The following is a 26,614-nucleotide window of genomic DNA, read 5'->3' as shown; positions in this document are numbered from 1 at the left end:
ATGGCGGCGGCGGGCGGGGGGGGCTCGTCGGTGTCGGTGCTGGCCCCTGGCGGGCGGGTCACGGTGCGGGTAGGGCCCGGCACGGCGCTGCTGCAGGTGGGTGCGGGGCCGGCGGCGGGGCCGGGGCCGGCGGTGGCGGCGTGCGCTGACGGCGGCTTCTCTCGGCAGATCCTCGAGGAGGTCTGCAGGAAGCAGGGCGCCAGCCCCGACGAGTACGGCCTCAAGTGAGTCTCGCTGAAGGGGCGCTCCGGCGGGCCCCGCCGGGGGGGACAGGGCGGCCCGGCCGCGCCGCCCGCCGGGGAGCCGCCGGCCGCCTCGCGAGGGCAGCGCGCGGCGCCCGCGGCCTCGTCACTCCCCCGCGGCCTCGTCACTCCCCCGCTCGCCTCATGCCGCCATGGGGGCGGCTCCCCCTCCGCTCCCGCCGCCGCCGGGGCCCGGCCACCCCCCGCCGCCCGAGGATGGGGGGAACGGCCGCGCCTCGCTGGGACGGCATCCCCGCGGCCGCCGGGCGGCTGCTCACGGGCCCGGGGCGGGTTTTCCCACCCCCTGGAGATGGAAACGGGAATCCCGTGACCTCCCCACGCGCTGCCGCGGGGCTGTGTTTGACAGGGGTCATCCCCTCTCTCCTCGGCTTCCACTTGCTCCGCAGTAACCAAGAAGTTACCTCTGTGACCAGCACTAAAAGTTACTTTTGTTTTAGCATTGAATGCAGTGCATGAATGAGTATTGAGCTGTTGTTTATCTCTTAAATGTTAAATGTATATATATACACATATATGTATATATATATATGACTTTGTAAAATGTGCAGCCTCCATGAACTGCAGGTTTTTCATACACAGAATCTTTTTGGCTGCACATTGCAGTCTCCTCCGTGGCTCCTCACCCAGTGGGGAAGCTGCTTGCCCTGTAGGGCTGTGCAGCCTTCACGTGCTCAGAGTGCTCTGGTAGCTCGTGGTAATTCCTGGTGTCCTCATGGGCTTGTTCTCAATCCAGGTTTCAGAGAAGCATGTTGGATCTCTCCCTGCAGTGGAGGTTTGCCAAGCTGCCCAACAATGCCAAGCTGGAGATGGTGCCAGTGTCGTGTAACCGTGGGGGAATGGGGAGCACGGTATGTCCATTTCACAGCAAAACCTGGCTTATTTGCTCTTCCGTTATGCTGGATGTGATTAGGAGATAAAATGATCAGAGCATAGTGAGGCCAGTCCATGAGTGGAAGACCACCCAGAGAACAGTTGGGGGGAAGACAGTTTGGAATGATTCAGTAGCCAAAGTTCTCGCTTACCGGCCAGATGATGGTAGGTTTGCAGCTTTGTGCTAGATTGTCCTAATTTTTATTTCAGTTGTATTTCAGTATTTGGCAGTGGTTGAGTATGCCTTTTCAGTGCAACGTGGAAAATGCCGATGGATGCTTTATCTGCAATAATTTTTGTCACATTTACTCTTACAAGATTTAAAAATCTTTTTTATACATGTTATTATAGAACCCGCAAGCATAACTGTTAAAGCGTAATTGTTAATGAGTATTAAACATTTCATATGATATGATGAAAAGGGTATATGATCTCGTTTAAGCAGCCTGCAAATGAAGATTTGCAGCAGTCCCTCTTCTTACTGACTTACCTACTACAGAGTTTCTCAGATTTGAGGAAGGCTGTTAATACTAATTTCTTTTGTCTGTCTTCTGAGTTGTATTAGTCTGATTTTGTTACAGGCCGTTGCCTTATCCAAATATTAGCTAACACGTATGCTGAAATGAGACTTTTCTGGGTTGCGAGGTTTTGAAACCTTGGTTCTCCTTTATTGTAGGGTTGTTTTTAGGATCCTATTTCCTATGTAGAGAAATATGGATCTTGTGTCTGTATTTCTCTCTGTAAAACCCCCTTCTGTTTTGTTTTGTGCACTAATGTTTTGTTTTTGACTTTGTGTCAGAAGGACGTTTGATCTCCAAATGATACACATAATCAAAAAAACAAAAACAAGAACAACAACAACAAAAAACAAGGTTAGCAGCATGTGCTGTGATTTTTAGTTCCAAGGGATAATGATTGCACTAAGTTTCTGTTCCAGAGGGAAACGATTCTGTCAGAATGGTATGGTGATGACTTTATCTGACATGTGCATCCCGTCTGAGGGTTTCTGTACTGAAGGAAAACAATTTATTTCTTCTTTTTCAAGAAGATATACACAGTATATGAGAAAGTGTGGGAAGGACTGTGTATATAATAAAGTGCATAACTTCGAATCACTACTTGGGTTGCAGAAGAAAAGAGCTAATGAAGGTTCAAGTTGTTGCTCTTACACTGTGTTTCAGCAGCCATGTCTGCAGGAGGACGGCTTTCCTTGAACTGTTTGTTGCTATTTTTAAGAGTTTAAAAAAAATATCAGTGTGTTTGTCAAGAGTCAGTCTAAACAATTCCTGCCCCGTAAACTTAGAACAGAGATCTTGGAAGAATTTTATGGTTAATGCCAGAAAATAATTGTACAAAATACAACTGACAACAAATTTTCCCTTGCCATAGGGAATCGATATTGAGTACTGCAGGAAGTTTTAAACAGCTATATAACTCCATGACTAGAACTGACAGTGGTGTTATGCCCTAACGCAAGGGCAATTAAACTGTGGGCTCAATCACTCAGGCTCGTGGTGGTGCTTTTGTGACCAGCTCCTTTATTGAAATGATATTCATGGAAGTAGAGGTATTTTCCTGTGGAGCGTTTGGCAGTAGGGAATAGACTACAGATTTTGATAAATCATGTGTTCAGTAGATCTGATACTAAAAAAAAAAGTTTTTAGATTTGCCACTTTGTGTAAAAAATCCTTGATTCCTGTAAGACATGTCTCTAGTGAAAAGCTGAACAAATTTCCCTTGAAAAAGCAGGTGATCTAGGGCACCAACAAATACAGTCTAGTGATGAAGCCATTAGCCTCTTGCTTATATATTTGTAAACTTAGCAAATAATTGGCTCTGGTCTCTGTAACATTTGATATAGAGCTGGGGATTTTTAGAAAGACTTTTATTTTCTAATTGACTGAATATGATTTTCATGACAAGCTTAGCTTTGAACTGTTGCCCAAAAACTGATGCAACTGGTGTTCTGAATTTCGGGGCTGGCTTCTTATAGAATGGTGATGTCAGCTGTCATCACTCTGCTGTAGCAGAGACTAATCTGAAGCTTGTCTTCAGCATCGAAAAAGCATGAGGTCATGTTAGTGATGAGATGAAACTGCTTAGTTCTCTTGGCTAGTTGCTGATGATGCCACTGTTTCCTTCATGCAGAAAAAATTGCTGGCTGCAACAGATGACAGTTTGCAGCCCTGTGAATGAAGGAGCTGGGATAGCCGACAATCTACCAGGGCCATCACTGTAGATTGGTGTCTATTTATTCATATTTCTTTTTCTTTTTTTTTTAATTAGAACTGTCAATAGCAGCAAATAGATTTAGCAGGGCGTAACAGCTGTCCCTTGCCTTCTGTTTCAAATGCTGTCTACAGGTGTTTGAGACCATGGTAATTGAAAGCCAGAAATTATTTTGTGATTTTATTTTAAATTGTGTGTTAAAATTTGGTAGCTAAGAAGCATTAGAGAGTTGCAAGTTACACAAATTTCGGACTCAATAGTTAGGTCTTCAAACTTTTAAATAAAACAGGATAGATTTGAAGCATGTTCATTGTTTCTCTATGTAGATGTGCAAGTATGCCCTTCCTTCTGCCTCGGGGAAGTTCTTTCCCAAATCAGTGCTTATTCTGAAGAGCTCTATGTTGGTATTTCAGTTTATGCAGCTGCATCAATGAGTTCATGACCTTCCATCTGGGTTGTTGGAATTCATTCTGTATAGCTGTGAAATCTCTTTCTGTAAAGTTTCAGCTAGTGTAAAACCAAAACATCTCAACTCCTTGTGAAGACTCAAGATATGAATCCATTATTTGGGATTCTTGTATTGATCATTCTCTAAACAGAGTTCAGATGAGGATCTGACATTTTAATCAGCTTTCTCTGAAACTGAGATATGTTACGTGAGGTTTTATTCTCTTCTTCAGATAGTGATGCCACCTTTGCACATCCTCCTAGAACAATGCTTAAGCTGAAAAGTGCTGAAAGAGTGAGTGAACATTCAGAAAAGCAGATCTCACATTTTGGAACTGAGTGCTACAGAGGAAATAATGATTCCAGTATTAATTTTATCCTCAGCTGAATGCAAAACTGCTATAATTAACTCTTCTCCCTGCTTCCATTTTCACTTAATTCCGTGTATTTTCCTATAGGTTCGGATTGCATTACATTTAGATGATGGCTCTCGCTTACAAGATTCCTTTCTTTGTCAACAAACTTTATGGGAGGTTTTCAACCATTTTCCGAAGACCAGGTGAGCACTGCAAGGAAAAAAGAAATCTATTTTGAATGTATTCCTGCATGACAGCGGCTGGTTGTCATTAGAGTGATCCAGTTGAAACCTGCGTATTTGTAAAATTACCCTTTATTTGCCTGTATTTTGCCTTTACAACACACACAGTTATCTTCCCTTGCTCTTTCATATTTGGCAATCCATAGTTTCATTATTATTTTTAGATTCTGGAGTAGCACTTGTGCTTCAAGTCATAAACTGTTAAGAAATTGCTAAATTTGGAAGAAACTATACCCATATACATTACTGCACCTATCTTTTATACAAACTTCTTTAAGTGCATGGTACTGCCAGAAATGAGAAATTAGTCTAGACCAACTTAGTCACCAGCTCTGTATTTCAGCTCTCTAGGTCCAGGTGATGGGAGGGTGATGTTCATTCAAGATATTATGACTTTGGAGGCTGGGATTTATATAGGTTCTTTTAGAATCTAAAGTTCTCAGGAGGTTATTGTGGTGTCCTCAAATGGGCTGATTAGTTCCCATGTGAATAAAAGTACTTTTAGTCTATTCTTGATCTCATGTTCTACTTAGGTTTACATTTGTTACACATACATGTGGGTTAAAAGTCTTCTTATTTGAGTCCAGTCTAATTCAGTGCTTCATTTTCTCTTTATTTTTGACTTAAAATGATGTATTGTTTTAAAATGTCAAGCAAATAAACTCTTTTTCAAAGGCTTTCTTTTCCTGCACTGTGGCTTGAAAGACAATTTTTAAGCTGTGACAGCCATTCTATTTTGAACAGAATTTCGACCTTTTTTGTTATGTGTGCATTTATCTATCTTGGGATAAAACATCTTTTCAATCCTGTCTTTCTAGTTTGTTCTTTTGCTTATATTTCTCACTTTCTGACAGTTGCTCCAGGCTATTTTTAACTTGACTAAAGAACTTTTTGCTTCTTTTGTTTTTGAAGCTTTTACTTCACTGTACAGATACTGGGTAACAGTATTGTGTAACTGGGAGATATTTTTGTTAATTTCGGAAACCACTGAAATACTTTTCTGAAGTGCCTGTGGGCTTCTGTGTCAGAGCTTCTAAGTCTCCATGGCTGTGGTACTAATAAATCTATGAAATGAGTGATCACCAGGAGTGATGGGGCGGTAATATTCGGATAAGCCCAAACTTTTAGAATACAGGTACAAGATGCAAAATGATGACTCATCACCTGGTAGCTGAGCCATAGCAACTGACCAGTTACAGATGTGTTTTAGCCTGCATTGCAGGCTAGTATGTAGTAGTATACATTATAAAGTTGGTTATTCTGCAGTGGTACTGAAGTAGGCTAAAAGCACAGGTGGCCATGTACTGAGGGGTTAAACTGACTGAAAGCACTGCCTTAGATCAGGGAAGCACAGTTGAGTTGTGTGTCTGGAGCTGTTTCCAGGGCGCAGAAGCCACATCTTCCAGCCTTCCATTGGGGGGCTGTTGCCTTTCTGCCATCTTAGCCCAAGTCTGCCTCATAACGAGGTCAAAGAAGTGCCTAGTGCTGGCCCAAGAGAGGGAGGCAGGTGTAGGAAACAGGCTGACACAATTTTAGGTGTCAGGAGTGGATTGAACAGTTACTATTTGCTTCCAGCTCTCCTTTCTAATTCCTCTCTGGTTTGGTGACAGTAATTGCATAGCTTTGTGGGGGAATTGGCATCAGTTGGCTCAATTCAGGTGAAAAGTAGTATTTTTCCTCTGCGCTACTTCTCAGGTAGATCATTTTCCTCATCCAGTTCGCATTTGTCTCTCATAGACAATTGTGAGGTTTGTAGTGTGTTTGAAACAATGATGCAAAACAGGGAAGCAGCATGATGGACAGAAATGGCTAATATCAGTATTGCTACTCATTGTTTTGTGTTATCCCTCAAACCATAATCTGAGTAAATGCTTGAGGTAGTCTGGTGAGCCCAGAAATACATAAATATGTTTCTTATTCTCCTTTTGAGGTAGGGAAGAGGAAAGGAGTAGGCAAGAGGAGAAATGGGGATATGGAACCCAGGTATATTTTTTTCTGGATATTTTTAAAACTCCTGTTATACATTACAGTATACTTATCCCTATGGGAGGAAGTACCTGTAGCATTTTAGGAACTGCTAAATTGATGTGGGGGTCATTGTGATTAGTGATAAATAGTCCTTATTGTGGCTTTCTGACACATTAGTTGGCATTTCCTTGGTTTAAAATTCAAGCTTTCTTATGTAATTTTGCTCCTTTGGAGTATTTTTATATGTAATAGGTTATTGTAACACTACTAGTTAAAGTGCGTATTGCTCTTTGAAGAATTTAACTGCCACAGAGTGCTAAGCATTATTAGTTTCAGTTCATAAGTTACAGCTGTTCTTTTCTACCCCTGGAAGCTGAGTTCAGATATTTGGATGATATTTGCAGACTTATTAAATTTTAAATGAGTAGCAAAGCTGCTGGGGGTGACTTAATCAGTGAACTGATTCTATATAGCCACTGTATAGGTGTCACGAGCTGCGCTGCTCTTTGGTATGTACTGACTTAGCTGATTAACTAGTCAACTAGTTGTTGACTTTGCTGAATCCTTCCTTGGACTTTCCAGTTGGAGACATTTTCCTGGAATGCTTAGCTGCTCTAAGTGCGTGAGGGGAAGTATGCTAAATCCACTGGAATTTCCCTTGGGTCTCCAGCGTCCATCTTGGCTAATTGGGTATGAAGAAGGTCTGGAAGCTATTCTAGGCTGCTCCTCCTCTCAGCGTGCGGCAGTCCTTGCACAAGATGTTTACAGGCCCTGTCAGATCACTACATGAAGGAATCTAATCTGCCTGCCGTTCCCCTTCTGAAGAACAGCACATCAAAGAAATGACACTGTGTTTGATGTGTGTGCTTGCTTCAGTGAGTGCATGTAATGGATTAGCAGCAGCTGGAGGAGGAGCTTCCTGGCTTCCAAGAGTTATACAAAAATAAGTCTCTTGGGGATACTTGCTTTGAGTCTGTTCTGCAGAGCCTGGTTGAGGGCACTAGTGATGTACATACACCCTTTTAGCACTGGGCATGGGAGCAGGGTTGCTTCTCTGTCTTACACTCTTGCCGGTCTGGCAGCTTCAGCACCTTTGTGAGACTGTTTCACATAGTGCTTGCAACTGCAGACAGCTTTGGCAATGGCTTTCACTCTTTGTTATTTTTGCAGTATTGTTTGGTATATTCAGGTATTTTTCCACACATTTCTAGAAGGTTTTTTAATCTATTTTATTCCATGGATTGAAGTAGAAAGAAGTTCTGGAAAGGTGAATGAAGTGAGCAAGTTGAATTAGTTTGCCCTCTTATGGCCCTCTGTCTGAGGATATGTGTTGCATTGTGCTTCAGCTTCTCTCTTCCTAAATGGTGGCAATTCACCTTTCCAGATAGGCAATTTGAGGTTTAAGCTTTTGTTTCTCTGGCTGTTTTTGCTCCTTCCTGTGCTTCCAGAGAGCTTCAGACTATAAACAGTCTGTGTGGTTTTCTCTGTATGTCAGAAGTTTTGTGTACTTCTGTCTAGCTTTCCTTTTGAAAATGTATCAAATGTTCCTTCCCCAGATGCAGAAGGATGCATGGATGTAGCTAGTCCTGCTTGGAAGCATCAATGCTAGCAATAAGGTTTAGGTGATTAGCTGCTTGAGAGTGTCTAGAAAAGCCTAAGCGTACATAGAGTGCTACAGTTTGTTCATAATTCTCATATGGTTTGTTAAAACAACTCTCTCATTTTTTTCCATTCCTGTTTAGTTTGCCTTCCTCACCCTCTTTGGCTTACCTGCGCTGTCAGTGCTGCTCCATCTTTGCTGTTGGATTTGTGTTTCCAGGATTCTCTTTCCAGCTGCTCATTGTTTGCTTAGCAGTCTTTCAACAAACTCCATTCTCTGCTAGGAACCTGATCTCTGGATTCCTGCAGTGTTGTATGCAGCTTCTGTCCTTGGTAGTGGATAACTGAATGCAGAACTCCCAAGTCAGGGCAGAGCGTTCTAATTCTTTTTTTTTGTAGCTGTTGATGCTGAGTTAGGAAGATGATAATTTTTTCATAGTCTAAAGATTGAGTATATGAGTAGGATGCTGTGGGTGCATCTCATTTATGTCCTGTAGGAGGGAAGTTGGTGTGTTGGTTGGAAGAAGTGTGTTCCAAAAACTGGGATCTGAATATAATCCCACAGTGACCTGCTGCAACTAGCCTGAAAGCAGTTATCAGTCCCCAACTCTGCCAAATCAGAACCGTCCCTCAGGACTGGTTTTACGTGTCGTTGTGTTTGTCTTTGTTATCTCTGTGGAAGAACAGCAACTGGAGCTCTTTGGTTTTGTTCTGGCTTGCCTTGTTCTGTATCACAGTGCTATTGCATGATTTATTTAGAAAGGCTTAGGTTTTAACTTTGAGATGAAGGTTGAAGATAGACTGCTACAATTAAAACAAACTGGGATCTCAATTCTGGTCTGTGCTTAACAGGTTTGCTCCCCCACATCCCTCCCTCTGGAATTCTTTGATGTGTTCTTGCACCTAAGGATTACTCAAGGATTTGAGTGTCGTAGTTTTCCAGGTGTCTGCCCCAATTCTGAATGACTTCTGGTTCCACCTACCTCACGTTTCTTTGAAGCTTAGTTTTAAGTCTAAATGTAAATATCCGTGATGAATTTTCCTGGAACCTTACGGCTGTTTCCCTTCTGTTTTTGCTCTGTAGACTGGTTGACTCTTTCCCTGCTCAGTTTGTTTTGACACTTTCTACTGGGATAAATAGATTAATGTTAATATTATGCAAGACTCTGATTGTACATAAATATATATATATGTGTGTGCATATAGTATAGACAGGGAGAGTGTTTTAACTAATGGAACTCCATTCATTAAACTCCTTCCCAGGAGAGTTGAAAAGAGCCTAGCTTTGATCACTGTAATTAAGTCGTTTTGTTATAATCTTCTGTTCCCACCTCAGGTATAACATCCACAAATTAAAAGAAAAGATAGAGCAAGTCCCTGGAAGTACAATTTTGAGATACAAGAAGTACATTAGGCATAAGCAGTCTGAGTTGATATTTCAGTTCTGTGGCACTTGGATACTAAGCTGAGAAATGTTTCACAAATGTGCTAAGGGGAATGTGTGGCTGTGATTGTCTCTGCAAAGTACGAACAATGCAGAGAAACTGTTGAAGTGGGAATATTTTGCTATAACAAATTGCTGTAACAAACTTGTATTCAGAGAAAAAGACTGCCTTTTTTTTTCAAGCTGCCAGATCCTGAAGGCTTTGCTTTTTCCTGTAGTTGTCTACAAAGACTAGAATCAAATAGTTGAAGAGACTGTTAAGTGTGAGTGTTTACATAACTCTTTAAGAAAGCCAATTACAAAGATTTGCTTGAATTTAGTAGCCAGCATGGGTAATAGAGCATAAAATGTCAAGCTGAGTTCAGGGACTGGCTTCTGCCTCTTTTGTCAGAGGCCTGGGGAGTGGAGTATCTTGGGCTGGCAGGTGGACTTCATTAGCTGTTTTGTAGCAAAGGGTCTGTTCAAGTAGCAGGTGATGGGTGATTGTTTCCTGCTGGGGTGAGGCATAGGAAGAGCCCGTCTTCTCTGAGGCTGGACTACAGAGAGTACTGAGATCAAGGGATTTTACAATGGAGAAGAATTTAAGCTGTTTTGCTTTTGATGGTAGAACAGCTGTTGCAGTACAGATGGGACTTACTAGCTCGTTACTGAGCGATCTTCTGGCTATAGCTGGAATGACATAGAGCTCTGCACAGAACATCTTAACAGTAACTGCTGAACATCACAGCATTAGGGAAAAGGATGGGTCTCATGAACTCTCACCATGTTCTTGGGGAATATCCTCAGGCAGCTTTTTCACCTTTTGTGGTTTCTCCTGCTGGGTTAGGCTGACAGTCAGAATTCAAAGCCTTTGAAAAAAAGGATTTTGAGAATTCAACCATCTTTCCAAACTGCAACTGTCCTCAGGATGGACAATCTTCTCCTGGTCACCTTTTGGCATTCATGTGCTCCAGGGGGAGAAGCAATCTATTCTCCTTCATCTGCTGGTGCTTCACCACATTCTCAGCTGATTTCAATTTGAGTTGCACTCTGATCATCGAAAGGGGGCCTAACATGAAAGAGATTCTTTCTTCTATTGTTGAATCAACTTGTCTCACTGATTTCAGTGATTTGGTATAAAGTACTGCTGTTACTACTCTCTAACCAAAATTCTGGTCTGTAGCTTAACCAGTATTACCAGTACTAGCATTTTACTTAATGAAAGGTGCAGAAAATGTTTGGCAGCTATTTGTTTAGAATTGATAGAGGCTTTTTTCATTATTTTTTAACTCCAATTTGATATAGAATAACTGATATCTGATGGAATTCTGAGCTACTGAGGGAGATGAGAATAAGCCTGTACTACTTTCTTATGTATGCCCTCTCAGTAGAGGGGTTGTGCAGAACACATTTGGCTCTGCATAAAATGGGAACTACACTACTGAATGAGTGAATAATCTTGGATGTAAACTGAGAATTGCAGTGACACAGCGATTGTTTTTTTTCCTGTACATCTTCTCATTTTGATCAAGAGAATATATGACAGTTTCTTAAGAATTTGTTATCTTGAGAAAAATAGGAAGACTAGCATTCTTTAAAATTTTTCTTTTTAGTCTCTAGATACAATTCTGCTCCCATCTCTGTATTATGAATCCTTCATTTTTAAGTCTTCCTCTGCAAATGACCTGTCATCAGCTTGCATCGTTACTGATGTTTTCTACCTCACTGAAATTCTAAACTGTGGCTTATCTTTACTTAGACTACTTCAACAGCCTTTTATTTATTTATTTTTTTTTTTGTCCCTGTCTCCATAATCAAAAAACATTTGCTGTCTTCTTGTTTTTTAAAATGAATTTGTTACTAAAACAGACAAATTCCTTGTCCTCAGATTATTTGCTTTAAAGCAGTGCTTCACTCTCTTAGGTGCCATGTATACACAGAAAGTGACTGGTCCTTGCCCAATGAAAATATAATCTAAGCTGTAATAAACTAAATAGGTTAGATAAAAGGTTAAAAAATCGAGTAGCATTATGTCATGTTAGATACTGAGTAGCTAAAGTACAGCAACAGTGATGTTCTGAAACTTATCCAGTAAGATCAACTTATCTTAGATTTTGACTTGAAGAATTGTTTCCCCTTTATTTTTAAAACTTTTTCAGGGCTGTGTTTACGGAATACTAGATGTGTTGGAGCAAGTACTTTACCTAATGTCCAATATTGGTTTTGTGAAATGTCTAAGGGCTGTTGCTGGAGTTGCAAGTAGGAGAGTGTACCTAGCTAATTTTACTTCTAACTATTTCTTTACAGTGGTTTCAGAGGGGATATATTGCTCTACAGGTGCTGCAGATTATTTTGCTTTTTATTGCAGAGAGTTTATGGAACAGCATGGTGAATTTTCTCTGGTCTGTATTTACATGCGAGATGAGGTAAGTCACCCAGCTCTTCTTAGCTGACTCTTCTCCTTCTCTTCCCCTCATTAAAAAAAAAAAAAAAGAAAAGAAAAAAAAAAGAAAAAAGGAAAAATAACCCCACCAACATAAAAACAGCAAAACCACCAGCATTCAGCTTCATTTTTCCAACCTGGAAAATGTTTCCTCTGAGCTTTCTTGAGAGGGGAACTAGAAAAACTTTGGTCTCTTTAAAGCTTGACGTGTCTGTATGGAAAAAAGCTCTCTTGGAACTCAACCTTGGGCCGTTTAGACCTCTGGACCCATAAAATAAGCTCAATGACCTGTTTGTGTTTTTCTTTCCAACTTCTTTTAAAGCTCAAGAGTCAAAACAGTGGTTTCATTTTAATAAATATTTGCTTTTCTCTGTGTTTTGATCTTTTGCTATTAAGGTTTTTATGTTTTTAATATTTTGTGTGTGTATATTATGGAATTTGCTCTCCCTAGCGTCCCTTTTACTTCCCACTGACCTCTGTGGACAGGTCATCTTTATTCTGGAACAGGTCACAGTGAGCAGATGGGAGGTATATGCAATGAAATCTGCTACCTTTAAGGTCTGAAATGTTGCCTGTGGTTTAAGTTCTGATATAGAAAGAATCTTTTTCTGATCTTGGAGGTACATATGGAACAGAAATATATGTAGGTTGTCTTCTATCAGAACCTTTTAATAAGTAGGGAATTTGGTAAAGCAGTACGGGTAAATATGAATGGATTCAATTCTCATTTCCAAATACAGAAGGAGTGTCTTTGAGCTCTTTCTGATGTGGTCTTGTGCTTATTTTGATGCATGCTTCTTTCAATAGAGCTCTTTAGTTGCCCTCTTGGGTAGCAGTTGTTATGAAGTGTTTCCTCCATTTTTGTTGCAGATAACGGGAAAAGATGCCCTAAGGAAGACAACGCTGAAGTCACTTGGTCTGACTGGGGGCAGTGCCATCATCAGGTTGGAAGGAGCAAAGCTTGGGGCACTTTATTTTTCCTTTATTTTTTACATAGTGGTGGATTTGTTTTGTTTAAAGTACCCAAAAATGCATTGAAGTTCAAAAAGACAAACATCGCGACATTCAGTAATTGTTACATTTGCCTGTTTATCTAAAACTGCTGCCCAGATGTGCTTCCCACAGCTGCATACGCTGGCACTGAGCAGTTGTATGCAGATTAAAGGGGCTTGTTTAGTTTCTTTCCTGTGAGTGAGACAATTCAAATTTAGTCTTGTCTCCATGACTGAGGAAACAGAATCTACTACATTCTTGCTTGCTTTAAATTCCCAGTCCTTGCAGTGCCTCCTGCTGCCTGGTTGAGAGGGTGAGGGACAATGAAAGCTCTTCTGCGATCTTTGCAATAGATACTGGAGGTGAGGGTGATGAGAGCGTGTGCTTTTTAGCTGACTGCTGATTCTTCCTGGAAGGCAATTCCTCTCCTGTGGAGAGGGTAGTTCCTGTTCTGTTTTTCTGGAGTCCCCTTTCTCCTCTTCATAAACTTGAGAGTAGTGAGAACTTGTTCTTGAGAATTTGAGAATGACTGGAAGATGCAGATTAAATTTAGGGGTATATTTGAGTCCAGCTGTCTCCTTTGTTTCATAGTCATATTAGGAAAGGGGAAGACAGTGTTCTTAGGATAAATGATTTTGATTTTATTCCTTTTTGTATTTTCCTTAAGGGTGGTTTTGAAGAAATGCTCTTCCTCTAGTCAGGAGGAGGCCGTGGATTCCATGGTCCAGTGTAATGAGCTGACAGTGAGTGCTGGCTCCACCGAAGCAGCAGTGGCTGTGCCCCTAACTCAAGCACATGCTTTCCCAGAGGGCTTGGACCATAGTGCTGTGACCTCATCTTTACATAACTGCAAAAACAACCAAGACTTCATAAGAGAATCTCATACCAGCTTGGGGGAACTGTGTCCTCCCTTGAAGCATGAGTGTGCTGCATTTGTCCATTTTTCTGGAGAAGGACAATGTCTGGAGGACTCTCCTGAGGCTGCAGCATCTCCTGGGTCAGACAAGCCATCTTCAAAGCTGCCAATATCTTCCTCCAGCCCTGGAGGCCCTTCTAGGCCAAAGAAATCTAAGAACAGCCAAGAATTACTAAAGGAGCAAGAACAGGTAAGGGAAAAAAAAACATTTGCAGAACATTTGCCAAGAGAGATTTTTAATTGTGCCTTGCCCTGCTAGGCCAAACACCTAAGAGGGGAAGGATGCTTCAGAATTTAGGATTCACCTCTCTCCCTCAAACATAATTTAAGGTCAGGTGTCTTGGTGGCATACAGTTCTGATGAGTTCAGTAGGAAAGTTTTGCATTTAGCCTCATTACTATGAAGAATGGGAATATGGGAATTTGTATGCTGTTCAGAGGCAAGCAGAGCTTTGATACTGCATTAAAAGTGCCATCTGGAAGAGTCTCCGTTTCTGTGTCTCGGATTCCATGCAGAGCTAAATTTCATTACCAAGTGTTCCCTTTGTCACTTGAGTGCTTGGCGTTTTCTAACTGCTGTTTACTGTGTAGTTTTGCGGAAGATGAGCAGAATTTGGCTAGACTTGTATTTTCTAATACTCTATACTTGCTGCTTTTTGTGACTTATTTACCTTCTGCTTGATAAAAGTTTGGTGGAGTTCTGTATGCAGAAAAGGAAGCCTTTCTGGCCAGATGCTGGATTGTGGTCTTAACAGGTTAGTTGTAGCTCGATCCCATGCCTACCACATACTTCTGCGACAACTGGATCTGAACAGAAGATCCTCACAATTTCTAGCTCTGAAGTTGTTGAGTGTACTCAGGTTTCTTGTCTGAGACTTTCTGTGGAACACAAATCTCCATATTCAAGCTATTCTAAAAGCAGTTTCCCATGCTGATGAGTAATTAAAATTTGTTTCCTCATGTTTTTTTTTCTGTATGCCTTTGCTTTGACTTCTGGTATAATTCTTTTGGGGACAGTAGTAGAATACAAGGAGTTTAGATACAGGAAAGGATTTTTTCAGCTACAGATGTATCACTTTTGCCAAAGAGGTCTGAACCTCTTCCCTGCCTCTTCCCTATAGTCCAATCCTGTGGCTTCTCTGAGTCTTAATTTTCTTAGAATTGTAGATTTTGCAGAAATCATCTGTCATCATCTGTCTCTTCCCTCTATATCTATTTTGGCTTGCATCTAAAAGCGTTTTCTGTCCTATTGTAAATACTTTACTCTGTATCTAAAGTGTACCTCCCTTTAGTCCTGCTCTGAGAAAGAGAGGTGCTACATTTGCCGGCATTATTGGTGTCTCTGAGTTGAAGATGAAAGTTAAAAATAACCCACATAGATGTAACAGAAGAAATGGCTCTTCCAGTGCTGTGGTGCCGCCACAGGATGATCTTTGAATGCAGTCAGGCATACTTTCTGCAAGGCAGCTATATGAAATGCAGTGCCTAAAGCAAGGTTGGATATATCTGGCAAGTAAGCTAAAATTAAGTAAAATATGGTCACGTTACTGTTTGTCAGAGATTCCTCAAAATCGACTTTGTTCTATGTGCTTGGTGCACACATCACCAGGGATAGCTTTAAAGTCGAGAGATCTCCTTCGTTGTTTCCCACTCTTCAATGGCTCCTACAGCAAGAAGTTCTTAACTTTGGTTCTGATTTACCAAAGAGATTAAACAATGGAAAACCTAGGGAGGAAGAAAGGATGGCTGAGATTCAAAGGGAGCTTGATGCAATAGGAACGTAACAAAGATGTGTGTTTTCTCTCACACAAATGCGGAGACTCTACCTTGGTTGACTTCTGTGCAGCTGCAGCCTATTCTTGTTGGATTTCTGAATTGTTTAGGAGCAGAAGCCAGACACTGGAAGGACTAGATTGTAAATACATCAGAAAGAGGTCCTGCCAAGCCGGAGGTGAATATTTGAGTATGTCTGAAATACATTGAAGTCCATCTGATCAATGTTTTGTAACCTTCTAAAAAATACTGTGAATATATATAAAGAGCAGTCAACATGTCCAGCCTACTGTATTGTTCCCTTTAATCATGTTCTCATCTATAAGGGTTTTGGAAAGGGCTCCCCCTTTGTCAGCTGAGTCTGACAAGGAAGGAAAGAAGAGTGAGAGGGTTTGGAGCTGTCTTCAGCGGTCCTGCTGTCCTCACGTCTCCTCAACTGCCTTTATTGTTTTGCTGGCTATAGCTTTATGTGAAGCTGTGCTGATGAGCGTGGAGCTGAACAGTGGTGGCCTGAGGATTCCAGCGTATTTCTCAGAATTTCAGTCCAGTTCAAACCACTTAGAGGCACTTCTGTAGCCAGCCTCCCTTCCAGTGTGAAAGCAGCTTTGGAAGCAGCTGCAGATTCTGTTGAGGGGGTTCTGCCCTTGTGTTAAACAGCATGTGATTTTTGACTGCTGCTTTCAAGCCCTTTGATCTCTCATGCTTTTGCTGCTGATTGATTACATTTTGTTCCCTCCTCCATTCCTGCCATCCTTCGCTCTCCTTACTCTCAGCAGCAACATAAGAGCAGGGCTAGCCACATGGCATCTGCTTTTTGTCCCTCTTCAGTCCTGAGGAAAAAAACCAAAACAAAACAAATTATTTTTAAACATCAAAGGTCCATTTTTGTAAAAGAATCTTCCCATTAATGCTTTGCCTGTGTGTGGCTTTTGGAGTTGAAGAGAGAGACTGGATAAAATCTGTGCTGGCGTCCCTTCATTTCTTGGGCTGAAGATGGTTTACAGACAGCTGCGTGCTGACTTTGATGTCAGAACACTAATTATTAGAAGGTAACTTTACACCAGATTTCCCCGGAGATCAGAGCTCCCCGAAGTGGTGAGGAGGAGGTGGCTCTTCAGGGAGAGCTTCCTGCAGGGGAAAGCACAGTAGCCACTACTTTGCTAAAAGATAAAGGTGGGTTTTCCTCAACTTAACCTGATTACGTAAGGCTGCAGTAGAGTGAAATGTACTACCGTAGAGTGAAATATGTTCTTCCTGACACCTGCCTCTATTACGTGGACTGGAATTATGTAGACTGCTTAGAAGACACTGCTGTGAACAGATGGCTTCAGCCCGCTGGTGAGAAGTGCTTACCATTTCAACTTTCGTAGAAGAGGAGACTTCGAAGAATTGATATTTTGGGAAGATGACAAACCATAATGTAGTATCTTTGACTCCTGAAAGATAAATAGCTTTCTTTTCTCCTGAGTTATATAATAGAAGATAGGAATAACTTCATGGTGGCCATTTAGTATTAATAGAGATATTTAGCTTTGTTGCAGTTGCAGAAAATACCGGATGTGGAGTGGGAAAGAGATGGTACATGGAGCAGATTCTTTTTGCAAGTTTATGTGGGAAGGTGGTTTTCAGGCTCTGTCTGTACTTGAAGATCATTAGTAACACATGATTTCTGGACTTTGGGGAAACAGAGTTATTGAGCAACAGAAACAGATAGCTCTTTCTGTCTTAAGAGTGCTCCTGAGGGCTGTATGAAGTGAGAAGCACAGGTGATTCCTGCAGTGCGGAATACACAGCGAGGAGGTGTGATGACATGGCAGGTTTGTGCTGTCTGAGGCAGCATGGCTGCATCTGCTTGATCGTGAAGTGGTGGATTTGCAGCAAACACTGCTGCTCTTTTCAGAGCAGAATCTGTGGTACAACCCTGGAAATGAGTTGCAGAAACTCTGAAGGAAAAAAAAATGTTTAGGGGCCCTCCCCCCGAATTATATTCTATAAACTCTCTTATTACAGCTCTCTCCAGAGCATTGAATCCTTTATTGGGAATTAGCTGACAATTTAAAGTTAGGGAATTCTTACTGTATTTCTTTTCTTTTTGTGGTCTACTACTCTTTCCTCTATACTGAAAAGTATGGCTTTTCATTCTGAGTAGTTGCTAAGTAATTTCTTTTAGTTATATATGTTGGAAGGTAAGATACTCAGCAATCAGTGCTGGTTGAGGAAAGAGTGAGATAAAAGTATGGACTCAAGAGGCCAGAGGGGAGCTAGCTGTGTGCCTGTGCCGGGCAGCGCAGGTGTGCAAGAGCAGGGCAGTCCTGTCTGGGATGTGGAAGATTTTGTTCCACAGCTCTTACCCAGTCTTGATAGACTGGAGAATTGCTCTAGCAGGGGAAGTTCCTGATCACCAGTCTTCAGTGAGAACCAGTTTGTCTGAATGGAGACATTTGGAAAGTGACAGTTGTGTAATAATTCCAATGCACAAAAGCCCAGACAGTCAACAGGCAGCGGGAGGAGAGGTGAACGCTTAGGATTGGGATGTATGGCTGCTGTCCAGTATCCTGTGATTTCTTTAGCCACTACCCTGGTTTGGCTAGTGACTGACTGTTTTCCTCTGGAATCTTGCTACTGTTAATGTTTCGCTGAAGTGCTTGCTCGAGCCAGTTATTAAATGATAAATTTAGGATTTGTTAATGCAGACACTGAAATTCTCTCCATTGTATTTCAGCATCTTTTGCAATACACCACAGGGCATGTCCACTCAGTCTTTTCCTCTAGAAGAAGAAATCTCTTCATTAGCCTGGTGTTCAAGAAAGGTGTGTTCAGAGTGAATGAAACTCAAGGCTGCATGGTTGGGGAGAGTTGACTGCCCTGTTCTTCTGCCTGCAGCAGCTAGAACTTGTGCAGCAGGCTCTTTCCCAGAGGGTGGCTCTGCATGCTCAGGATCACTTCTTCACACACGCAGCTCAAGGAGCTATACCACTCTGGGCATTCTTTCCCCCTGAACCCAGGGAAAGCTGCAATCAGGCTCCTTCACCCTCTAGTTAGAGCTGACTCCACTCAACTTTCTAAAAGTAGACAAGGGTCCCACCCACACAACCTCGCTCTTTTAATTTCTCAAATTATCCTTTAGTGCCTACAAATAGAGTGAATTTTGCCTTGTAATTTGTGTTGTCTCTTTTGACAATTGAGGGAGACTCCTGTTCCAGAGGGGCCTGTGCCTGGGAGAAGGAAAAATGGATGGAAAGTAGAGAAAAGAACCTTCAGGCATTCCTTCATTCCTTTGGATTGAAGGGGTATATGAAGGATGAGGGGAGAAGAAATGTGTAATGACAGTAAATGTAATAAGTACCTTTATTTCAGCTAACATGTAGAGGGAACTTCTTTTCTAGCAGCTATCTGCTTTGAATCACAGAACACATGAGGTCTCAATAGCATCTGGTCCAACCTTTTTGTTCAAAGCACAATCAGCAGGGTTTTCAGGACAAAATCCAGTCAGGTTTTCAATATATCCAAGGATGGAGACTTTACAACCTCTTTGGGCAACTTGATCCATTCAACTACCTTCACAACAAAGCGGTTTTTTTTTCTTGTGTAGTTGTTTTTCTTTGTTTAGATAGAATTTCTGGTGTTTCAATGTGTGTCTTTTGCTTCTTGTTCTGTCACTGGGTGCCACTGAGAAGAGGCTGATTCAGTTTGCTGAGATCATCTCATGAGATATTTATATGTATTCACAAGATTCCCTCTGAACTTTCTCGTCTCCAGGCTGAACAATCCCAGCTCTCTCAGTTTCCTGTCATATGAAAGATGGTCCATTTTCTTAGTCATTTTTGTGGCCCTTTGCTGGACTTGATTCAGAAGATCGATGTCTGTTTGGTACTGGGTGGGCTAGAGCTGGATGTTCACCTCACTCTTGCTGAGTAGAGAGGGAAGAGAAGGATCACACCCCTCACCTTGTTGGCAGCACTTTTCCTTAATGTAGCCCAGGATGCTGTCAGCTGCCTTTGCCATGAGGGAGCATTGCTTGCTCATGTTCAACTTGTTGTCTAACGGGACTACCAGGTTTTTTCCTGTAAAGCTGTTTTCCAGATGGTTGACCTACCCCCCATTCTGTAGTGATGCATGGGGTTATTCCTCCCCAAGTCCAGGGAGGTACTTCCCTTTGCTGTACTTCTTGGAGGTTCCTCTCTGTCCATTTCTCCAGTCTGCTGAGGTCCCTCCCTCATTTGCTAAGTCACTCATGCCTTTTTAGAAGCCCATCAGGTTGGTTAAATGTGATTTTGCCTCTGTTGACTACTTCTGATCATCTTCTCAGCCTTGATGTGTCTAGAAATGGTTTCCAGGATTAGTTGCTCCATTGTTTTTTTAGAGACTGAGGTGAGGTTGACTGGCCTGTAGTTCCCTCCTCCTTGCCCTTCTTGAAGAGAAGGGTGATGTTTGCTTTCTTTCCTTCTTTGCTTCCTGTATAGACTTCTTGGAGTAGCGAACTCCTTTAGCTGTGTGACATAACTGACAAATATAGGCCCCTGCTGCTTTTGGGGAGGAATTGTACTGCAAGCTCCACCAACAATAAAGGGTGACCGGTTTCATCATTGACAACTTAAATAGTCTGTATCTATCCTTAGTGAGATTAATTCCATACCATGTGTTGCATTTTAGTTTGCAAATACTATGCTTCTACTTTTTGTCCAGAACTTTCTAGCATTAACAAAAGAATGTGTTTAACACTAACCTGAGCTTACTTTTATTCTGTAGCTATTAGAACGAGAACCACTTGTATATCATCTAGACCTGCTAGAACCTCTTCCTGCTGTCTTGGAAGACCTTCCTGATGATTTTTTTGAAGTCACAGTGGATGATGTACGGAAACGTTTGGCACAGCTGCAGAGCGAGAGGCAAGTTTCCTTTCTGGTAATAACGGAGAACACTGCATGTCTTTTTATTGAGGAAGGTTGTGCTATCCTCCTGTAGGTAGCTGTGATTTCTGAGGCAAAGGTTGTAGATGAATTAATGGTGTTGGATTAATGACCAGGCCTAGAAACCTCTAGGTTTAATGCCAGCTGAGCACAGGGTCATGATTCTGTGCCAAGATCTATGTTTTTGTGTGAATCAGTTGATTATTTGTGTCATGGGATAATGGGCTTACTGGGATGCTGAAAGTTGTGTGAATCAGTTGACTATTTGTGTCATGGGATAATGGGCTTACTAGGATGCTGAAAGTTTCATCATGAAGTATTTCCAATGCTTGTGCAGTAATAAGTTTTTCTGAGCAGCTTAAAGAAGTTGGACCCACACTAAGAAAGGAATAAAAGAAAGATTTGTGCCCATCTTCTGCATTTCAGGGAGTTACTCATAGGCACTTACTATGCTGTAGTCTTCCCTCCCTCCCTCCCTCCCCATTCCTCTGAAAGAGAAGCCACTAACTTTATAAGTAACGTGTCTTTATTTGTTAGAGGCCCAAAACCGTGTTGAGCTCCTGCTCGCTGTATTTTCATCTGAAGTTGATTGTTAGAAGTTAAATGGCTAGACTTGGTAACATGTGATGGGCAAATACATGAACACAACAATCCAGTCACAGAGGAATAATTGCTACTGACTTCAGTAGCAGCTAGTAGCGTTTTTAGCTAGTGAGAAGAGCATTGTATTTTAAGTATTGGAGTTACCTTCCATATGATCTAATCACAAAATACAAATTTTGAGATATTATCCAAACAGAAATAGTGCAAAATGAAACTTAATCACAAATCAAGACATGAGAATGTTTTGGATGCTCCCAAAGGGGACAAAGAGGTGTAGGAAACTGGGCTAACTGCATATTTATGCATATTCTGTTGTTCAAGCAGCTTGCTGCCAGATATACATGATTTTTTTGTACTTTTTTTCCTGTTCTGAACTAGAAATTCAGGTTAAGGTAGCCTCCCCATTACAACAGCATTTTACCATCTATGTGTTCCTCAATTGATTAACTTTGTGAACATACTTAGTTTCATACTTTAAACATTACAAAGATTCTATGAAACTGTGGGACAGTATTATACTGTAGCCATGTCTGAGTAGAACTTTCTACTTAGAGTTGATTTACACCACCTCCTCCCCCACCTCTCCCTGTGCCTCCAAAATCCACATACACAGATTGGCTTGAAAATTGCTCTGCTGCTTGTGGGTCTGGAGTAGTTAGTGGTACAAATGTATGGTCATTTGGTCGGGGGTTACTGGAAAATACCCCCCTCTAAAAGGACCTCATTTCCAAATCTGCTGATGCTTGTAACCCTTTTTCCTTCCATGGTCAGGGATAAAAATAAAGGCAAGTTCCACAAGACATGGGTATCAGTTGGCTGCTGATCTCAGCTGGTGGATCTTACCAAGAACTAGCTGCACACAATGCAGTATTTTAAATGTGGTTAGAATTCAGTTTCAGTTTCATGAAGAGCAGAGAATCAATATGAATCATAAACTTGATACAGAAAGAACAGAACAGGTTAGTTTGCTGCTCACTTTTCAAAGTTTTAATTGGCACTTTTGATCATTTTCATGATCTGTGCCAGGTAGGTGTTCTGGGTGCTCTTGGTGAGGAAAGCTTGGAGTTGTTTTGTTCAGCACTTGTTCCTGAGATACCTTGATGAGCCTCAACAATAGAAAGAGATTCAAATTACATAGACACAGGAAGATTATCATATAATAGTTCAGCTTTACAGTTATTTGAGCAGATGTTTCACCAAAATCTAGCCTGATAAATAGGTTGTTCAGAATTAAGTATTATTCAGGATGCTGATATATAGGGGAAAGGGACTGAAACTGAACATGGAATTGAAAGGTATCTGCTAAATTTAAGCTTACAGGATTCTTCTTTTCTGAATTTACTGTGTTGTCTTAAATATGGTTAGATTAGTTTTTGTTCCCGCTATTCCTTTTAAAAGACCAATCCACAGCCTTGCTTCATTCATTGTCTGAAATATCTCGTTCCTGTTTTGTTTCCTTTGTGCTAATTAATACCCGTTAGTTCTTATGCCAACATTGTTTTTCAGCTTCAGTAACTCTTTTTCCCTCCCTGGAGTAATTGTGTCACTTAACCCAATAAAACAGAGGCTGAATAAATCTGTTTTTTGCATGTAATCGCAGAAAATGGTCCCAGATCATCTTAGTAGCAATCTGCTTCAGTACATGTCCTTGTACAGAGTAAAATTAATTTTGTACAGTATTGTAGGTGATGCTTGCTAAATCCATTTACAATCCTGTATTCCTTATCTATATGAAATGTTTTGTATAGCCTAGATTGCTAATACTTCTTTCCAATATACTATCATCTTTGCATTTCATAAGGCTTCTTATGATCAGCTTCTGTGCTTAGGTTTTTGTCAGGTTTCCTGAGCAACGGCAGTTTTGAGATTTTGGGTTGGATGCACAGAAGGGGAATACAGTGAAGGCTATATGGGACTGTTGAGCTGTTCCATATATCCTGCTGGAGCCTTTCGTTTTTCAATGAAAGTATATTTTAGAGCAGCAGTAGTGACAGCTTGTCTTATTCCCGCTCATCTAGGAAGCGTCTGGAAGAAGCTCCACTGATGACAAAATCTTTAAGAGAGGCTCAGCTGAAGGAAAAGTTAGAACGTTACCCAAAGGTAGCCTTTTCTTTTTCTCAGGTCTTTCTGTCTAGTTCAAAATTGCAGTTTAATAAGCTTTGGGTACCAAAAGTAATCAACAGGATCTTGAACTGCTTATAGGAAGGCTTTTCATGTTGGTAGGACCCATATAATAGATATACTATGTAAAATCAGCAGGCATATAAGGATGTGATTGGGCAACAGGCAGAACAGCTCCTTTTGTTTCCTTCTGTACATGATACATTACTGATATTTCCTACCAGTACATGATACTCTTTGTGTAGGCCAGCTCTCTCACAGTCTTTGGAAGTTGGACAGTCCATGTTCTCTGAGGAGCAGCAGTTACTGAAAACTGCAGCTTGTAAGACAGAATTGCTCAAATATTCCCGTTTATAAGAAACTTATTGTAAATTCTAAACCAACGGCAAGCCTTACGGAACAGCTGTACACGGCTGACCTAATGTGCTTTGCTTCTGACTAGGTGGTGTTGAGAGTACATTTCCCAGACCGTCACGTTCTGCAAGGGTTCTTCCGTCCTACCGAAACTGGTAAGAGCAATTTCTGCTTTAGTCTCTGTGGCTGCAGCCAACATCTCTCATCATGCCAAAGAGGGTAGCTCTGGACAGATCTTTCTGCTGCTCAGGCGAGTAATACTGTCCTGAAGAAGGAGCAGTAGCTAGCTATGCCGTCCTTATAGGATGTCAACAGAGCTAGATGAAAAAACAGTCTGAGGTAGTACTTTAGGAGAAATTTATTTCCAAGACTACCTGATGGAGGCTTTGTTAGGCTGCTTAATGGCAGGTGCTCAGGAAACTGTCATACTTGATATCCCATTACTTGTGTTCAAATATTATATTACTGAGTTACAGCTGTTTCAGACAGACTCCGTAAGAAAAGGTTTGGCAGGCCAAGGATGAGGTTGAAAATTTCCTTTATGTAAAAGATAATTTTTAAGCGTGTGTGTGTGTGTGTTGGGGTGGGAGGGCGGGGGGCAGTTCAGGTGGCAGCCTTCTCTGCTGTAATCCCAGTAACAGGGGTTGGACCATTCTTTAGTTCACAGCAACTAGTGAGTCAAACTGCTTATCAGATAGCTCTCAATACTAATCTAGATCTCTCCTTATGAGCTGGCAGTTCTCACACATTTTTGATGCTTTTATGTGGAACAAGAACTGATAACTGGTGACCAGAGTCTCAGCTAACTCATCTCTGCAGATCTTGCAGCTGTTACTGAATTTGCTAGGAAGAATTTCACTGGTATCCTTACATTTTGCCAAGCGAACAGAGTATGTAGGTTTGTTTTCTACAAGATATAGTGTTCACTCAAGGATAGGGCAACCTGTGCACGTTGCAAAGGGCAGCTCTGCAGGTTCAGGCTAGCCCTTAGGTTCAGCAGCCAAAGAAACAACTGTCATCCAGGAAACCTTTCTCTTCTTTCTCTACAGTTGGCATCTTGAGAGACTTTGTAAGAAGCCACCTTGCAGATGTGGATTTGCCATTCTACTTGTGTGAGTGCACTGTTGATAATACTTGGCCCTACTTTACAAAGCCTGTTCCTAGCTGTGAATTGCTGTGATGCATATGGAGTCTGGATGTCATAAGATATGACCTGGGGAGGGATTTCTTATTTAAATATGGCCTTGGAATGGAAAGAAGATGCAATCCTGATCATTTAGACACATTATGCTTCTGCCTAATATGAAGCGTATGTGGCTAATGTGCGAAGCGAATGTGCCCTTCTTTTGAAGGGCAACAATTCCTTTCATACCTGTTGTATTTATTGTTTTGGTTGCTGGATGGCCCTGTTTGGTAACTTATTTTTTAACTTCAGTTATTGCACCTCCCAGAATCATCTTGAATGATGAAAATTTGACGCTGTTTGAGGTAAGGACTCATGCCTGTACTCTCATTCTTCCTAAAACATGCTGCTGTTTCCATGCATTCCAACACACCTTAATTGTTTTTAAAAGAAGCTGTTTAATGTCATGATCCCTCTAGATTTCTGCTTAGTCAAGACTAATGGAACCAGGTGTTTGGAGCACGAGCTCCTCACCAGAAGAGGTCCACCTTGTGCAGCAATATGTAGTGTCATGATGGGGAGAGTGAGGGTTCATATTGTTGTATACTCTGTGCCATGTGGAATCTGCACCATATGTAGCCTTAAAAGTTATTGTGTGAGCTGAGTAGATGAGTTTGTTGTGTAAATGAGATTGCTGTATTTGTAGTTGGTCCAATGTAGTAGGAAACATAGTTGGCTCAATATAGTAGGATACATACTACTGGTTTGGGGTAGATGACAGGTTTTAAGTTCTACAGCAGAAGCTAAATGCCATATTAGAAAAAATATGACCTTTCTGGTAATCACTGTACAAGAGTTTATTTTCAGCTAGCTTGTACATTGTAGAGCATGTACTTTCTATGTTGTAATTTTTTTCAAAGGTTGAAATTTAAATTTTGGAAGTTATTTGTAAATGTCAAGCAAAGTGATGCTGATGTCTCTGACTGGAGACTGTTGGCTGCAGAAATCACATATGTGCATAGATACTGGCTGAGTGATTTTTCAAGTGACTTTGCCCCAGACTGACTGTTTTTAATATGGGGAGCCATTCAGTCTTTCATGGGCATGTGTAGAGTGATGCACTGAAGATCACTTGCAGAGTGAAGGGTCAAGTAGGTTGTAGTGAGAGATTTTTTGATTGATGCCTCTGAGGGCTGAGAAGGAGCAGAGTGGAGAAACAAAGAGAGAGAGAGAGGAGGAGAAAGGGACCTTTCAGACACTGAATTAGAGAAGGATTAGAGAGCCTCTGAAGTTGTTTGCAATGGAGCTTTCCAAATTCCACAACCTTCTGTCCAAGCCATGTGGAAGAGATACAAGTGCAGCTGCTCTTGCGCTGTTGCATATTCAGAGAGTCAAATAATTTGAGTCCCTATTTTCACACTCAGAAGTTTTTCCCCCTTCCTAATACTCTATTAAGATTTTTTTAACAAGATACGAAGTTTTGGGTATGGTTTTATTGATGTAACCTCCTCCTTGGTGGAGGAGAGGAGCCTGAGCAGTGATTTTTCTCTTGTTTAATTTGTAAATCCTTTGTTCAGTATAAGGCATGTTACCTGTGTGTGTGCTACATGGGCAGTAATTTCTCATTTTCCCAGTTGTGACATTTAATTTGGAGCTCATTCCTTACAGCAGCTCTTGAAAGACTATTTCACTAAATTTAGTTTTCTCTAAAGGCTTTGAGGTGCCTTAAGCCCAATTGCTTTTTGACTGCTTCAGAAATTACTATTTAATGAAGAGTCTGGTCTTTTCTAATTTCCAATGTCATCTCTTTGTAATGGCTTCCCTGAGATTTGCGTGGTACATCATGTGACAAAGATGCAAAACCATAACAGCACAAAACAAAGATGGTTAAAGATAGAGCAGTCTAAAGCTGAAAATGTTGCTAAAGTTTATGGTGAGTTTACAGACCCTTGCTGCAAGTTTTGTGATCTTTCTGCTTCAGC

The 26,614-nt window shown here is 41.3% G+C and overlaps 1 protein-coding gene across 1 annotated transcript in view; it reads left to right on the top strand.

The window, feature by feature from the left end:
* Positions 1 to 26,614, top strand: part of ASPSCR1 (ASPSCR1, UBX domain containing tether for SLC2A4) — a 39,304-nt gene continuing 12,690 nt past the window's right edge. The window contains exons 1-12 of the mRNA XM_026036826.1: positions 1 to 96; positions 169 to 224; positions 997 to 1,111; positions 4,268 to 4,368; positions 11,766 to 11,823; positions 12,711 to 12,784; positions 13,501 to 13,939; positions 20,271 to 20,410; positions 23,053 to 23,134; positions 23,598 to 23,664; positions 24,559 to 24,621; positions 24,945 to 24,997. Coding sequence (XP_025892611.1) covers positions 1 to 96; positions 169 to 224; positions 997 to 1,111; positions 4,268 to 4,368; positions 11,766 to 11,823; positions 12,711 to 12,784; positions 13,501 to 13,939; positions 20,271 to 20,410; positions 23,053 to 23,134; positions 23,598 to 23,664; positions 24,559 to 24,621; positions 24,945 to 24,997 — 1,344 coding nt within the window. The remainder of the gene's footprint in view (positions 97 to 168; positions 225 to 996; positions 1,112 to 4,267; positions 4,369 to 11,765; positions 11,824 to 12,710; positions 12,785 to 13,500; positions 13,940 to 20,270; positions 20,411 to 23,052; positions 23,135 to 23,597; positions 23,665 to 24,558; positions 24,622 to 24,944; positions 24,998 to 26,614) is intronic.

Source organism: Nothoprocta perdicaria, unplaced genomic scaffold (genome assembly GCF_003342845.1).
Source record: "Nothoprocta perdicaria isolate Ctin4 unplaced genomic scaffold, notPer1 scaffold_187, whole genome shotgun sequence".
Classification (NCBI taxonomy): domain Eukaryota; kingdom Metazoa; phylum Chordata; class Aves; order Tinamiformes; family Tinamidae; genus Nothoprocta; species Nothoprocta perdicaria.
This window is presented reverse-complemented; position numbering and strand designations above follow the sequence as displayed.